At 50.5% G+C, this 13,538-nt stretch overlaps 4 protein-coding genes across 4 annotated transcripts; 2 read left to right on the top strand and 2 right to left on the bottom strand.

Annotated features, from left to right (window-relative positions):
- Window positions 1–980: 980 nt before the first annotated feature.
- INS49_015453 (uncharacterized protein) lies at window positions 981–5,074 on the top strand (the record flags this gene model as incomplete). Its single annotated transcript, XM_043176134.1, has 5 exons — window positions 981–1,089; window positions 1,170–2,294; window positions 2,883–3,027; window positions 3,229–3,653; window positions 3,717–5,074. 5 exons carry the CDS (start codon window positions 981–983, stop codon window positions 5,072–5,074), a joined length of 3,162 nt encoding a protein of 1,053 aa, XP_043019589.1.
- Window positions 5,075–6,128: 1,054 nt separating this feature from the next.
- Window positions 6,129–7,362, top strand: INS49_015454 (uncharacterized protein; the record flags this gene model as incomplete). The annotated part of the gene is made up of 2 exons (XM_043176135.1): window positions 6,129–6,552; window positions 6,686–7,362. The coding sequence occupies 2 exons, from the start codon at window positions 6,129–6,131 to the stop codon at window positions 7,360–7,362; spliced, it is 1,101 nt and encodes a 366-aa protein (XP_043019590.1).
- Window positions 7,363–7,834: 472 nt separating this feature from the next.
- INS49_015455 (uncharacterized protein) lies at window positions 7,835–9,095 on the bottom strand (the record flags this gene model as incomplete). Its single annotated transcript, XM_043176136.1, has 3 exons — window positions 7,835–8,271; window positions 8,390–8,597; window positions 8,673–9,095. The coding sequence occupies 3 exons, from the start codon at window positions 9,093–9,095 to the stop codon at window positions 7,835–7,837; spliced, it is 1,068 nt and encodes a 355-aa protein (XP_043019591.1).
- Window positions 9,096–11,787: 2,692 nt separating this feature from the next.
- On the bottom strand, window positions 11,788–12,871 carry INS49_015456 (uncharacterized protein; the record flags this gene model as incomplete). The annotated part of the gene is made up of 3 exons (XM_043176137.1): window positions 11,788–12,055; window positions 12,126–12,588; window positions 12,655–12,871. 3 exons carry the CDS (start codon window positions 12,869–12,871, stop codon window positions 11,788–11,790), a joined length of 948 nt encoding a protein of 315 aa, XP_043019592.1.
- Window positions 12,872–13,538: the final 667 nt, after the last annotated feature.

The raw sequence follows: 13,538 nt of genomic DNA on the forward strand, positions 1-13,538 counted from the left end.
CTTGCAAATATCAGAGGATAATACAGATCATACCACTACCTGATTAGTTCAGAGCAGACAGAAGAAAGTCGGTGCTTGTCGCAGGGGACTGATCCCAAATGCCCCAGGGCGTGTAACTCTGGCGACCTTCCAGGCTAGCTTCGGTGCATCCCTTCGCAGTGATACCTCAATTGGTAGAAAATATTCCCGTATTAAGTAGACCTGTGGCTGGTCGAGTTCCGTGTTCATCGTTGGTGCCACCCACCCAAATTCAGCTATGCACGCTTGTGGCGCAGTGGAGGGTCAGTTGGAGGGGGCCAAATGCATGGGTCTTCCAGTACAGAAGCTGGAAAATTTCTCCGAGCCCAAGGCTCCGTGACTCTGCTACTGGTACGGGTTGCAACCCTTGCATGCAGTCCAGCTTGCTTGGGCATGGCGTGACGAGCGGAGGTGAGACTGGTTTGCTACTGGTGTCAATCCTGGCAGCCACTGACGGATCCTTCGCTATCGGAAAAGGCTTACTGCGTGTTAGCGGTGGTCAAACGCTGTCTGCTCATCACCAAAAAGCTGAGACCCGAACCGACAGGTTACATGCATGCAACCGAGTATGCATACATGGGCAGCCAGCTACTTACAGTAGCGTTCGTCGGCGCAAGTATAGACGGAGATTACCCCATGACGCCACCCCTCAGCGGAGCCTCGCCAGCTGGCGGTAGTCGACTTGCTCATTTTTCATTCACTCGAGGAAATATTCAAGCTTTTCGATACCGCCCAACCATGAAGCCCAGAGAAGTTAAGACTGTCTTCCCGCTCCGTGTCGATTCTTCTGGAAATGGCCGCAGCCGACGTCAACCATGGGCCGGCGGCACCCGTGAAATTGAGTAATATCCCACAGATCAACCTGCAAAGCGACAGCCCCGATTTATCGCGCTCCACGTCGTTTCAAGCAGACCCGGGATACGACCCAAGCAGTCATGAGGTCTCGAGCACGCCGACAACAAATGGCCTCGCCGGGACTGGCCGGCAACAAGATGGTCACCCCAGGAAACCACAGTTCGTGGCACGAGATGGTGCAATTGGCGGGAAATCTCATAATGAGACAAATGTCGAGTACGTTTGACGGTTAATGAAAGCGCAGTCGACTGCCTTAACTGACTTGGAGTGTAGTGTGGTATTGGTTCCGTGTCCAGGTGCTGATCCTCACGACACGTGGATGCGCGAGCCTCTGTCCAAAGATGTCTTCAAGAGGCCGCCAACTTTCCACCACGGCAAAGCGCCGAAGTGGACCGAGTCACAGGTTGCGAAAGAGCCTACGCCTACTACACCTTTGCCCTCCAGCCTGGGTAAAGATCAAAAGCCCGCAGCGTCATGGGCTCGAAGCGGGGTCAGGCACGAAGCCAACACGGCCCGGGTTCTGACTTACGATCATGGAGATATGACACCAGACAGGAATTTGAAAACCATGGCGGACGACCTCCTGTCCTCAATATGCACAGAGACGGCAGGAAAAATCGCGAGGAGGCCATTGTTCTTCATCTGCCACAGCATAGGTGGCCTGGTGGTGAAGTTGGCCTTGACGCAAGCCAGCCGCAGTTCCAAATATCGCCCCATCCTTGAGGACTGCTACGGCATTACTTTCTTCGCTACCCCCCACCGAGGATCCAGCTATCTATCTATCATCGACTTTGGCATGTGCATCCAGCAGCTACTCCACCTGTCTCAGCCGCTGACGCCCAAGTTGAGAGGCGAATTGAAGCTAGACCACCCACCGCTTCTGAAGATAGACGATGACTTCAAACAGCTGTCCAGTGAGTTCCGGGTGTGGAGCTTCCATGAGACAGAAGATTCAAGCCTGTCAAGGATCGGGTTCGCTGGACCAACAGACATACCATTCAAAGCCCCTGTCACATCGATGCGATCAGCGATCCTCGGAGTCAGACATGAGAAGGTCTACGCATTGCAAAGCACCCACGCAAATTGCGCCTCGTTTGGCATGAAGAACGCGCAGACTCTGAGGCTGTACCTGTCAGATCTAGGCGCTGCAATCCAAAACGCAGAACAACTGAACCAAAGCACACCCCATGTACCTCTGAGGTTAGAGCAGAAGGTCACTATTGAGGTTCACGGATTTTACGAAAGTGGGTCGATACATGAGTCTCCAGGTGAGACTAGTATCCGGCTTTTCTCAACCAAGGATCATTCACTGGAGGCATTCTGGGATGAGGGCCCAGACAGACTGCTGGAGAAAAGGCTCAATGATATTCGATCGGAGTCGCAAAATGACCCCCAGGACACCCAATTCTTCGGTCAAAAAGGTAGGGCGCCGTCTCTCAGACCGCCGGGTGAAGTGGCCACGGGCACGGACGAGCGCCCAAGGAAGGCACGACGCCCTTCAGTAACTATCGTACCTCCTGGAACCTCGAATACATCATCAGACGCGAGGCTTACCGAGTCGCCAAAACCATCCTCACTCATTCAAGATCACGCAGTACCTAAAACTGCAAATGATGGCGACCGGTCTCCAGAGACCCAGTCACAATCAAGTCCAGAAGCTGCTCAAAATGGCTCGTTGTCTACCGAAAACCCAGGGAATATTTCTCCTAGGATGCTCTCTCCTCAACAGGAAGAAGGAGTTTCATCTATGAGCCGATCCACAACAGGGAGCGAGACTCTTGTGTCTCAAACATCATTTGGCACTGGTCCTTTGCGGCCTCAACCCGTACATCGCGCCTCAAGCCAGCGAACGGTCCGCCAGTATTTGAAACCAAATGGCCCTACCGCAAGGGAACGTCGGGGGAGCGAGACAACATTCATTCAGGATTCGAGACTAGGCTCCACTGTCTCGAAGCCCAGCAGCAAGACACGCAAATTTGTTTGGATCCACACCCCTTTTAACAACCCAGTGTGGGTGAAGAAGGTTTTCGACACGATATCGTTGGAGGAGAGACAGGACTACTCTGAGCTGTTCTCCTCAGAACACTGGACTTCCAGGCATGAGAGGGGCCGCCACGCTCAACATCACGCTTGCTTCCTGAGGCCGGCTTGCGGGTATGTATCTCTCAAATCCAGACAACTATCGATGTTCGGACAACCAGCGTCCGGCGCCCGGGTTTTGCAACGCACCGACAGTTCATCGCCTCGCCAAGGCTGTCTATATTTATATTTCCCCTTCTTACATTTCGATTCATACAAGATGTTGGTGAAACGCCGCGACATTATCAAAAGGCGAGTTGCCCAGGGTCGCACCAGACCAGTGCCTTCTGAGGTTGCCAAGGAGACGTCCCTTGAATCGAGAGTCATATGGGAGTATCTGGGACACGACCCACCATTTAACTGCCGGCGAACCCTCGACCAGTACCGCTACCCTTCTCTGCACGATACACGAGCTAGAGATGATGATCAGATGTTGTACAAGATGACTAAGGAGAGGGTCTATCTGAACGGCAAGCCAACTGTCGCTTCTCTTGGCCCCGCATTGAGAGGCGAGGAAAGGACTCCCACACACTATGATCGAGGGGACGCCGCTGGTTTCGGAGACGACGATGAAGATCAGGAACATTTGGATTCAGAGAGTGAAAGCAATGAGGACGAGTTTGATGCTAAGCCAGAAGACGACGTTCTGGATGGCAACGTTCTGATGGTGGATCAGTTGTGGTTGTGGGCAGCAGACTCCAGTAAGTCTTTCAACTTTGTACTGTTCCCTCTCAATTTCAATCCAAGCTGACGCATCGTATCAGAAACACTGGTTACGTTCTTTCCATCCAGGGAAGGTAACCCAATGGAGGGTCCGTTGCATCAGCAAGCAGACCTCCGTGACAGCGTGTTCAACGAAATCAACGACGATCTCACCCGACCGTGTGAAAACGCCCTCGACCTGGCTGCGCTGACGGTTCTTCATGCGGTAACAGCTCTCATAGAGCGTTCGTCGCACCCAGATCTAGAAATATTTCGGATTTTCGAAGAAGCGATCAGCGTTCTGACCGAGAAGATGACATCTTCGCTGAAGCGATTTCGCACGACAGGTTTCAGAAACAGAAACGGAGAAGACGATGAGTTGAAGCTAAACTCGTCTTCCATACGCGCACGGCACAAGAGAGAAGACGAAAAGGCAGAAAAGGAGAACCGCGACAACACGTCAGCCCTCCTAGAGCTCCGAGACATCGAAGATGAGCTATCCACACTCAACCATTTGTTCGGAGAGCAAGAGGAGCAGATAAATCAGATGATGGCCATCTACAGCGGTAGCAGCACATTCAGCTCTCCGCCCACCAGCCCACCTCCACCGGCCTCTGCCTGGGGCCAACCAATCAACAGTCCCCCGGAGAACAACAGCACCGGCACTCTCCCCCTGTACATGTCCCCTCTCACCACCAACGGGAGGTTCTTCCTGCAGGAAGCCCTAAGCAGACTCAAGTCCTACCGCGCACAGTCCAAGGACATGATCGAGCGCGTGAAGACGACCCGGCAAGACTTCGACAAGCTCCTCGAGACGGTGCAGCGGCAGGCGCAGATCGACGAGGTGCGGCTCTCCCGGCAGCAGGCGGACCTGGCCAGCGCGCAGAACCGCTCCGTCATGATCTTCACCGTCTTCACCGTCATCTTCCTCCCGCTGTCCTTCTTCACCTCCCTCTTCGGCATGAACACGCGCGAGTGGGGCGGCGGCAACAACACCCCCCTGCGCACGATCGGGTCGATCGCGCTCCCCGCGTCGGCGCTGCTGGTGGTCAGCGCCTTGTTTGTTGCGTGGAGCACGTCCGTGCGGAAGGCGTTCAAGTCGCTAAGCAAGAGGGTGCGGCGGGCTAAGAACCGCGCCAGGCGGTGGTGGAAGAGGCAGCTGGCGGCGCTGTGGAAGAGGAATGACGACAGGCCGCGCACGAGGCTCGGTATGCGCAAGATGCGTCGGAAGCGGGAGGCGATGGAGGTGAAGAGGCAGAAGAACAGGATGAAGCGCGAGATGACGATGCACGACTTTTGGGAGCGCCACCAGCTGGACAGGGAGACCAAGTACGAAATTCCATCGAGAAATCGGAAGAGCATCAGTCTAGCCCGGGCAAAGGCCAAGGCTAGGAAAGAAGAAAAGGAGCGGAGGGGATGAGCTCGTATACACGACGGCAGAAATGGCACAAAATAACACGGTAGATACTGTGGAATCGTTGACGGATGGGTTCTTCCAATCCCTAGACAAACAGATACGTAATTATGTGATATCTTTAATCTCTTGCCCAGTACATTACACAACACAGCTCAATGATTCTGCATCGAAACAGTCGGTCTAGTACACAGCTACCCCCACTAATGTCCTTACGTGCCGTCCGGCCCGTTCCTCACCCTCTGACTCGTCGTCCCGGATCAAACTTTGAGAAGTCCGAGCGCGATCGACACCGGACCAGAAATTAGTTTCAACCTTATTTTGACGTTCATCCATTTCTACGGTTCAATAGTGTTTATAGCCAGAGCACGGGATGTTATCATATCTGGTAATTTTCTGCTTCAGAATAAAAAGCGATGGATAAGCAGACTGACCTAAATCTGGTGTCTGACATATGCTTCTTTAGAGGTACCCTTTCATAGATAACAGTTCATGATAAACCTCAGGTTTTCCTTTTCTGGTAATGCGGTTCTTGGTAATTCGGTGATTGATAATGTGCTGATTGATTGGTAACCCCAGAAATCGTCTGTGGTACCAACTCCCTCTCCTTGGGTCTGTTGGTTCCAACAAGTGAACGTGGGTCTCTCTCGAGCTAACCTTTTCGAGTTCTTCCATACTGCTGCGAGGGAGAATCGCCCGTGCAACGACGCGTAGTCGAGGCGATGGCATAAGTTCCCCCAGAATCTGCATCGGTATACTGAATTGAGTAATGCTATTAATTGGTTGAAGCTGTAAAATTGAGCTACAGATGAGGAAGATTGGTTTACCTAACGCGAAGAACAAATCGACGAAAGAAATCTGTAATCTAATATACGCGTCTTGTCCATTCCTGGCGAACATGGGTGACAAGGCTTTCGAATGAGAAATACAAACAAAATCGGACCTTCTGGCCAAATACTGGCATACAAGCCATCCAAACTGTACCACTTCTGCAGCTTAATGAGCTTGTTAACTTGAAAGAGTGTGACATTTGCTGCTCATTTACACGCATTTCAATACCATGTTTTCCACTCAGCCTGATGAAGGTCCGGAGACCATGGGAAATAGCCAAGGTCAAAACACCGAGAAGGACGAGACACGAAACGAATGGCCCCAGGGAGAATCCAGCGCCGAGTCCGAGTCGGACGAAAAGAAGAGGACAATACGTGGCTTCCGCTGGGTCCTCGTCTGCGTCTCGCTGTACGTTACGTGCTTCCTGTACGGCCTCGATACCACCATCGCCGCAGATGTCCAGGGCCTTGTGACAGAGGCTTTCGGCCAGGTCGACCAGCTCGCCTGGATCGGGGCAGGATTCCCGCTGGGATCCGTCTGTGTCATTCTGCTGCTGGGCACGCTCTACAACTCCTTCAATATCAAATGGGTCTCCATTGCAACCGTGGTGCTCTTTGAGGCCGGCTCGGCTCTCTGTGGCGGCGCTCCGAACGGTAAGCCTTCTCCAACGAATTTCTCAAAAGCCTTCGACATGACAGCCCAAAGGCCCCCCTCCCCTCCTCCCAAAAGAAAAGATGTGTTCAAATCTCTCCCTGATTTATTCGTTTCCGATTAACAACGTCTCAGTGAACGCACTCATAGTCGGTCGTGTCATCGCCGGCGCCGGCGGCAGCGGAATCTACCTTGGGTCACTGCAGTACTATGTAGTCATGACCGAGGAGAAGGAGCGCGGCTTCTACATGTCCCTCATTGGCGGCGCGTTTTCAGATTCGGCAGCAACCTGGAGATGGGCCTTCTATATCAACCTCGTCATCGGCGCCATCTCGGCTCCAGCTTTCCTCTTCTACCTCCCATCGATCCACCCAGTGCAGGGTCTTAGCATCCGTGCCCGTCTAGCCCCTATTGACTTTCTCGGCTTGCTCCTCGGTGCCGGAGTCTGGGTTAGCTTCCTCCTGGCTTTCACCGTGGCCGGTGGTCAGTGGCCGTGGGCCGATGGGCGTACCATCGCTATTTTCGTTGTGTTCGGGGTGCTTCTCATCACCTATGTCTTGCAACAGTATTTCGCCATCTTTACAACACCGTCCCGCCGCGCATTTCCGGGTCACCTGCTGCGCGATCGGACACAAGTCCTTTTGTACGTGGTGGCAGCAGCCGGCACCACGACACTGTTCGTCGTCGTCTACTACCTCCCAATCTACTTCCAGTTCGTCAACAACGACGAGGCTCTGATGGCAGCCGTGCGTCTCCTGCTATTTGTAGTCATCGCCGTCACAGTCAATCTCGTCTCGGGTTCTTGTGTATGAAGCGGGAGAGGCTCTTTGGGCGGGTCGTTGCCGTCGGTGCCTAGGACAGACGAGATGGATTATTATATTGGCCAGAAAGGTTAGACGTGTCGAGTCTCCATGGATTGGAGAGTTTTTTTATTCGATGGTGCACCACACCTTTGGGATCCCGGCCGGCCACTTTTGCATATCTCACGTACTACTCCAGGGCTGCGACTGGCTGGGGCTTAACTTGGGGAGGGCCTGCTGAGTTTCATTTTGGATCATTGGAGTCACTCATGGATGCAGCAAATCCCCGATTTCATTTCTTTTGTGCTGTCTCTTGCTCACTCATACAACGGAGCGTCTGCAACATAACATTTTAGAGTTTAGACAATCTGTCCGTATCGTCCGAAGCTCAATACTCTTGCTCTCATGAGTTGGTGTTGCTCTCGTTACGAACAGCTGTGACAATACAGTACTGCTTTCATCATCAACGCCTCATCCCGATGATTCAAACTTGAACGACCATCTTTCCGAATTTCTTCCCGGTCCACATGTCAACCAGGGCCTGGGGCGCATTCTCGATCCCAACCACCACATGCTCTTTAGTCTTAATCTTGCCCTGCGCAATCCACCCAATCATATCCCGAGCGAAAGTCGGCATGTACTTCTGGATCAAGTGAGGGTCTGAGCAAATGAACCCTTGAACCGTAAGACGCCTCAAAAAGATCTCCATGAGAGTCCGTACGCCGTATTTTTCTTCATCTGGTGTTCCATAAACAGCCACCATGCCGCTTGAAATCACCGTACCAAAGTCCTTCATGTGCTTCAAAGCTGCCTCTAGCTGCTCACCACCAACGTTGTCGTAGTAGACATCGAGACCCTCAGGGGCATATTTAGCTAGGGCTTCGCTCGTTTTCTCCGTCTTGTAGTTCCAAGCAGCGTCATCTTTGAACCGTGAAATTAGCAACTTAGCAGCACCAACAGCTGTTCTTGGGTCTTTTGCTAGCATGTAACAACCAAGCGTTTCCAGGGACGTGGCATCTTTGCGGGACTGATGACTTACACCCTAGCTCCTTTACCACAAAATCGACCTTTTCCTGGCTCCCAGTGCTGCCGATGACCTTCATGCCATGCATTTTCGCCAGCTGACCGACGAATTGGCCCACAGCACCGCTTGCCGCCGTAATAAATATAGTCTTGCCCTCGCGAGGCTCTTTGACATATTCAAAGAAGCTCTCATATGCTGACAGGCCCGGGACTCCGAGGGCGCTCTATTCGGAAAGTCAACATCGGCCTGAAGAAGTGTGTGTGGGGCTGGAGCGGGTGGGGGAGGGAGGCCAACTCACCAAGATCCTCGAAGGGGGGAGTAGCTCAGGCGGCACGCCCTCCGGAAGAGCCAAGACCTGAACCAAAGGCAACTGGTCGGCAGTAATGGTGGTGTACTCTGCAGCGGCGCCGACAGTGAAAGCCAGGATGAGGTCGCCCGGCTTGAAGCCAGCGTTATCAGACTGAATGACGCTGCCGAGTGTGGTCACTCGAGCAGGCTGGCCCAGGACCCATGGCACGGCGTAGCTGTAGGTCTCATATGGCTTGTACATCTGCCCACGATGGGAGGGATCTAGTGACAAGAACAGGTTCTTGACGCTCAGTCCACCAGCGGGAGGGGCTGCCTTGGGGTCAAATGGCCGGTCCTCCACGGTGAGATGCTCACCTGGCACCGGGAGGTAGAGCGTTTCGGCCTTGTAGATGAGGGATTTGTTGGGTTCCATGATGATTGAGCAGAGTAAGGGCAGAGTTCGAGAATTGCCTCAGAGACGAAGGATTTGATGGGGTCGAATGATCCAGGGCAGAGACAACGCTTTTAGGAACGAGCAAGTGCTTCACCATGGGTGATTGCACAGCCAGATTATGTATTCCCCTGACAATGTTACGCTTATTGGTTGGCTCGCTTCGGGTAGGAACATACACGGTACAGTAAGCACCGGTTGCAGCCGCGACGCCAAGTCTTTAGGGCACAGTGTTGGTGCCGCTGTGTTGGTACAATAAACAGGTGGGTTGCATTGCAGCTGTCTTATCTCAATTCCTTGGGGGCTGCTCTCGCCGTGTTGCAGAAGTACGTTTGGCAAGTTGATGTTGGTATGGGGCCTGGCCCAAACAGATAGCATTGATGTTCTTGAGAGAGGTCTAGGTCTCTACTTACCTCAAAAGTTCAGGTGTCCATCTAACACATTAGTTCTAGGGGCCTAAGCGTTCTTAGTAATCTATATGGCTGGTATGGCAATACGGAATAAACGCGTTAAATAGATATTTAAAATTAAAATATAAGAAAATTATAATTTAAATATTAACTTATATGGCTTGTTAAAAACACCTTTTAAATATTCCTTAATTATATTATCTTTTTAGCTAGTTATTTTAATGTAAATAAAATGCTAAATTAAAGAATTAATCAAATTTTATTTTAATGCTTTTATTTCCTAAATTTTCTTTATTTTATAAAACACAATATAATTAATTAATTAAATATAATTAAGAAGCTTTTTAAGCTTTAATAATTACTTATATTTTATTTTCCAGCTTTTTTAATATAAATAATGCAATTTATAAAGGATTAATTAACAATTAATTTTAAATTTTAAAAGGGTATTTACTTTAATTATAAATTCTTTTTTAGAAAATAAGATAAGTTAAAAAGAAAATTTATTATTAAGGAGGTAAGGGCATGTCTTAATCCTTATATATATTATAGTTTAATTATAAACTATTTTCGCTCCCTTAATATTCTTACCCTTAACTCCGCCATATTTAAGTAATTCCTCTTAAATGCGGAATCAACCCTAAAACAATCAAGGGTTTATAAGTGTTCTATGTGTTAGAGATAAGTCTCTGCCCTGTTCCAACAATTGTTACAAATACCCCGATCGTTGGTATAACACCCGTGGACACCTTCTGCCCCACACTGTCTGTGCCGCAGCCAGGTCCTTTGGTAGCCCTACCGCTCCACTGCAGCTAGAGTCGGCCCGGCCACCCAGTCGACCCACCGATCTCTTTGTTTCCGCCCACCCAGCTCTCTTTTGGCTTGGGATCAGGCTGAGCACGTTCCATCGAGGACCAGTAGCTGCCGATCTCAGTCAGTTGTAAAAGTCAATGACCCACTAGCGCGAACCAATATCACGCATAGCTCCCGTTTCTGATCTTAATCCCTGTCTTCGACCTTCATCATCCCCGTGAGTTGCTGAGGACGCGCAGTAGCTTCTTGCAGTCCAGATCTACTGCCAGCCTTGCTTATTTCTCTTTTCTTGTGACCCTTTTCTCACATCTTTTTCCAACCCGTACATTATTACATACTCTTATTACTTCCTCTGTGGATATAATCACCATAAAAAATCACAGATATTATATTTATTTTAAGTAGCTTAAGTTAATTAAAAAAAAATTATTAATATTTAGCTGTAATTATTATATTTTTAATAATTTTTATATAAAGTAAATCTTATAATAATTATTAAATAATTTAAACTTTAAGATAGTGTTAATTTTAATTCTTTTAAATAAAAATTATGTAAAGGTTTTTTTTTATATTATTATATATTTTTAAATTAAAATATAAATAATTAAAAATATAAAGTATAATTTTACATTATTTTTCTTTCTCTTTAATATAAGCTATGTAATATAATTTAAAAAATAAACAAGATTTTTATTACATGTTAGCTACTTTATACTACTAAACCACGCTAACATTAATTGGTCGGTACGAAACAAGTTAGGCTCAGTAATCAGGCTGCCGGGTCATGAGACGCATGAGACATCTCCTGGGAATCTGCAGCTTTCCAACAGTTGGAGCTTACCAACAGTGGCAACCGCCTGAAGGAATGCAGATGTCGGACGATCTATCTCCACTTCACTGCGTCAACAGCAGCAGGCTACAGGCGCAGCAGGCTGCTTCGGTCACCAACCAACCGTAGCACAGCTGTACCGGTAGGCCGTACCACGCTGATTACTCACTGCGTTCCATTCTGCAGCAAATCCGACCCGCTTCGTGTTAGGCTCCCAACGGCAAGATTACTCGGATCTCGGAAAGACCTGACAGTGACACCATCCCGCCAAGTGCCTGACTCAGGACCTGGTAGGGCTAGGACGCCCGATTGGCATCTGCATCATCGGATCTTCTCGTGCATCGAAGGATGCTGTTGTGGACTCTCATTACTCGAGCTCGTCTGCGTGAACAGCATTTCCCCGATAGGACGCACGACGGCGGCTGCGGACGAATTGAAGTGTTACGGATCGTGCACGGGGGACACGGTCTCAGTTCCGGTACAGAACAACAGTACACTGTGGTCAAACTGGACGTGACATTGGTCGCAAGCTACAATTAAGGTAATTATCGTATCCACATCTTCAGGGCTGACAGTCCTCTTCGGCCCCTTCGCGACTCCGATACAGACCCGGTGCCTCGGGCTAGACTAACTCTATGTACGCCTCGCTTTCTCCGGTGTTCTGGGCGCCGTAGCTCCCAGTGGACTTGCTTTTGGCTGAAAAGCTGGTCGTGACGAGCTTCTTCATGCTGGTGAAAAGGGGGCGGAGAGCTGGAAGGCAAGAGGCTATCAAGTAGCACCCAGGTTCGACTATTGACCAGACACAAATGTCCGCCGAAACATAAGTTCCATCACTAAGTGAATCGAACCGGAATGTGGCTGTCAGGCGAATGATGCTGGCAACCATGCCACTATAAACCGGTCAGTGGAGGCTCCCCAAGGCTGCCGCGGAGAATGGTTCAGGTCATAACCGCCACTTACAAACTGCCGAGGAGGAAGACCCCTACGAGAGCAAGCTTCTGCCGTCTCGGAAGCTGCAAACGCCACAACACCGGCCAGGGCAGCACAAGCATCAAGAGATCAGTGACGATGTTGGGGAACGCCATGCCTTGCCAGAAGTGTGCGGAATTTATACAATGGGTGTCTACCAGCGTAAAGTCCCAGCGGGCAGAGAAAGGCCGGCAGGACGCCAGAGACGTGACGACTCCTGTAAAGGCTGTAGCAACAACAACTCCACCGATTGTGTAAGCTGCTATGCGATGCTTCTTTTCGACGAAAATCCGGAGATAGCTGGCCAGGACCGATAGCTTTGGCGATGCTACGGCGATAAAATAGACCACTTCGATGGCATAGCCGCACTTAACCCAGTTGACGGCTTTCTCAGTTTCGCCACCGTACAAGAGAACTAGGAGGTGTCGGCCAATGCCCGCAATGTGCACCTCGACTGAGGGGTACGAGCCTCGTGTCAGCAGTCGGGCAAAAGCAGCGGATATTAGGGGAGTAGACTCACCTATCCCAATGACACAGACTCCGAGGCAGAAGAGCAAGGCTGGTGCCATGAAGTAGTCATCGACGCCCCATTTTCCGGCGAACCTCCATCGAGTTAGGCAGCGTAGGCCAACGATCACGATCTCAAGGGGAATGAATAAGTAAGCTGCAATGAGAACTCTTCGACTGATATCCTCCTCGACATAGCCAGGAGGAAAATCCGGTACAGTTGTTGCCATTGCTTAAATTCCTCTGGGGACTTAAGGCAGAGCCGCCGACGTGAAAAGCTTTGAGCGCGCGAGAGACCGAGAACAGTCCGCGTCGAGCTTTTCACTCCGGGCTGTCAGAGGGAGACGCCCAATGCAAATTTTCAAGGATCGTCGAGGAGCGACGAAATTACCCGAAGAATTCACGACCCGAACAGTCCAATGATGGATGCATGGATCAAATGCTACCAAAACACCCTGGGGTAATCTGATTTGACATTAATCAGGGGTGTCAGCCTACTTTCATTCTTATTCGGAAGGTTGAGGGAGCGATCTAATAAAACACACACCACCTTCACGACCTGCGGGAAGACGTTGGCTGCGATGTGTGGGACAAGGCTCGACATCTGACCCACTCTCGGTGAGGGGGTTTCCTTCTGGGCACCTCTGCTCATCACATTTCTGACAGCATGAAGTGACGCGGCTTCCTTGGAGCATCCGTTGGTGCCATGCACCTCATCCTTGCCGACATGTAATATTGGCTGTTGGCGTAAGCTGACGAGCTCTGGACTCGGTAAAGATAACCCTGAAGGAGGGTAGCACCACTTTTCTGCTGTGCCTGAGGTAGTGCAAGCCACATCAGGATTGGCGGCCCACCTTAATCCTTCTGACTGCGTCTACAGTGCTCCCCCTTGCGTCC

The sequence above is a fragment of the Diaporthe citri genome (assembly GCF_014595645.1).
Source record: "Diaporthe citri strain NFHF-8-4 chromosome Unknown scaffold_9, whole genome shotgun sequence".
Classification (NCBI taxonomy): Eukaryota; Fungi; Ascomycota; class Sordariomycetes; order Diaporthales; family Diaporthaceae; genus Diaporthe; species Diaporthe citri.